The sequence below is a fragment of the Suricata suricatta genome, chromosome 5, assembly GCF_006229205.1.
Source record: "Suricata suricatta isolate VVHF042 chromosome 5, meerkat_22Aug2017_6uvM2_HiC, whole genome shotgun sequence".
NCBI classification, from domain to species: domain Eukaryota; kingdom Metazoa; phylum Chordata; class Mammalia; order Carnivora; family Herpestidae; genus Suricata; species Suricata suricatta.
Genome location: NC_043704.1, coordinates 558,215 through 560,435, shown reverse-complemented (window position 1 = coordinate 560,435; position 2,221 = coordinate 558,215). Strand labels below are relative to the sequence as shown.

The 2,221-nt window shown below is 62.8% G+C and overlaps 1 protein-coding gene across 1 annotated transcript in view; it reads right to left on the bottom strand.

Annotated features, from left to right (window-relative positions):
- FTCD (formimidoyltransferase cyclodeaminase) overlaps positions 1 to 2,221 on the bottom strand; it is a 17,838-nt gene that overhangs the window by 12,497 nt on the left and 3,120 nt on the right. Inside the window, exons 4-5 of the mRNA XM_029940591.1 lie at positions 1,444 to 1,532; positions 1,144 to 1,323 (exon numbers count right to left, since the gene is read on the bottom strand). Coding sequence (XP_029796451.1) covers positions 1,144 to 1,323; positions 1,444 to 1,532 — 269 coding nt within the window. The remainder of the gene's footprint in view (positions 1 to 1,143; positions 1,324 to 1,443; positions 1,533 to 2,221) is intronic.

Below are 2,221 nucleotides of genomic sequence, written 5' to 3'. Positions count from 1 at the left end.
GTGGGGAGGGCTGTGTGGGGAGGGCTGTGTGGGGAGGACTGTGGTGTATACACTGTGCAGGGAGGCCTGTGTGGTATGGACTGTGTGGGGAGGACTGTGGTGCACACACTGTGTGGGGAGGACTCCGTGGTGCAGATTGTGCGGATAGCTGGTAGGCTGCCCTCCTCCTCACTCTCCAGAGCTCTCACCTGAGCCAGCCAGGGAGGGACCCTCTCACCACAAGGAAACTGAGCCCCCAAAGGTCAGGTGCCAGGCTGGTGCCCACTCAGGGCACCAGCCTCAGACCAGCTCTGCCTCCCAGGCCACATTTCGCCCACACACTACAGGCTGGGGGCCTGCCCGGGGCCACCCCCATCCAACCCCAAACTCCCACCCTGCCATCCCCCTGCACCCCAAGACTGGCTCTCTGCTCCTCACTCCTCGGGGTGGCTCAGTCCACCTAAGAACCACCTCTGCCCTCTGAACTCAGCAGGAGCAAAATACGATTTAGGGCTTGCTGTGTGTGTTGTGCTTGCGCACTGTGTGCATGGGCCGGGAGGCTGGGGGCCTGGGCCCTCAGCTGTCTGGCAGGACCCAGGTCTCTGGGGGCGGGGGGCTGACAAGCAGGCAGGATGTCACCCTCTACCTCCTTCCCCAAGGGTCTCTGTGTCTGTGGGTCCAACTCACACTTTCTGTAAAATCAAAGCTCAAAGTGGGAGACAGCTGCTGTGGCAGACGTGGTGGGTCAGGACACCTGGGACACCTGGAGGCCTGCGGGGCCCCTGGGGGTACCTGGGAGTATGTGGGGCCCCTGGGGGTCCCTGGGACACCTGGAGGCCTGCGGGGGCCCCTGGGGGTACCTGGGACACCTGGAGGCCTAGGGCCCTGGGGCGCAGAAGCCGCTTCCTTCCTATTAGGAATGCTGCAGCCTTCTAACCATAGCTACATTCCCTGCCTGATTCCGTGCAAATGTCTCTTAAAGCAAGTGTCCCCAGCTCCCATCACGGGAGCCCCCGCCGCCCGGTCCGGCAGTTGGGGACACCAAGGCTGGGCTGTCGGCCAGTCCATACCACGACACCACCCTACCCCTGGCTCTCTCCCATGAGCCCCTCATGAGTCCCTGGGGACGGAGCCAGGCCCTGGTGGGGACGGCAGGCTGCTCACCTGGTCCTTCCCGCGCCCTTGCTCCCGGAGGTTGAGGGCGATCCGGTGCGCCTGCTCCTTGGTGCTGAGCAGGTTGACGTTGAACGCAATGAGGAATTTCCGTGCCCCCGTGACAGTGGCCCCCCAGCTGGGGACGAAGGTGCTGGGACCAAAGTCAGGCGCCCACTCGGCCTGCTTGAGCTGTGGGAAGACTCCGCCTAGGCTGCCGTGTCCCTCACAGGAGGGGTGCCCTGCCGGGGTGGGGGAAGGGGAGGGAGGAGGGCCCCCCCCCCCACCCCGCCCAGGCGAGGAGGCACGCACCTTCTCTGGGAGCGCCTCATACTCCCCGGCCCGGATGGCCGGCAGGGCCCGGCGCCCGGCTGTCTGCGCCGCCTCCCCGTAGAGGTACACTGCAAGAGAGGTGGCCAGATCAGGCTCCGGGGGTGGGGGGCAGCCCAGGACCCCCACTCCCGGAGGAGCAGTGAGGTGGGCCGCCCGGGACACCAACCTCCCTCGGCTCCCACCTCTCTGGGCCTCGGGGGGGCGGGTGTGGGTGGTCACTGACGGACACTCCGTTTGGGCCAGGACCCCCCCGCTGCCCCCCTGCACAGATGTCCCCGGAAAAGCCATCACAGAGATTATGAGAAGCAGATGCTCGGAATCCATGTTCACGTTTCTTCCTAAAATGTGTTTTCATTGTACCACAAATATGACCACAAAGTAGGAAACACCAGGAAAAGAAGACAAAACTCACCACAAACTCCCAACACCCACAGCACGACCACGACCCCGCGGAGCCGGCCTGCACCCGCCCGGATGGGGCGTCGGGCCCGGCGCGCTGTGGACCGGCGCCGGGCCGCACTCGGTTTCCGACTTGTCTGTGCTTGTCCGGGTTAATTCCTGTTGGGTTTTGTTTGTTTTGTTTTCCTCTAGAGTTCTACTTCTATTCTTGTGTTCGAACGAAACAACTGTATCCATTACCTCCTGGTTTTACTTCACTCGCACTCTGTACTTGGAAAAGTCAAGTACATCAAGGCGGCTATAACAGCTTTGAAAATTACAATTCATGGTCAGAAGAAATCCACCCGGGCGTGCACGT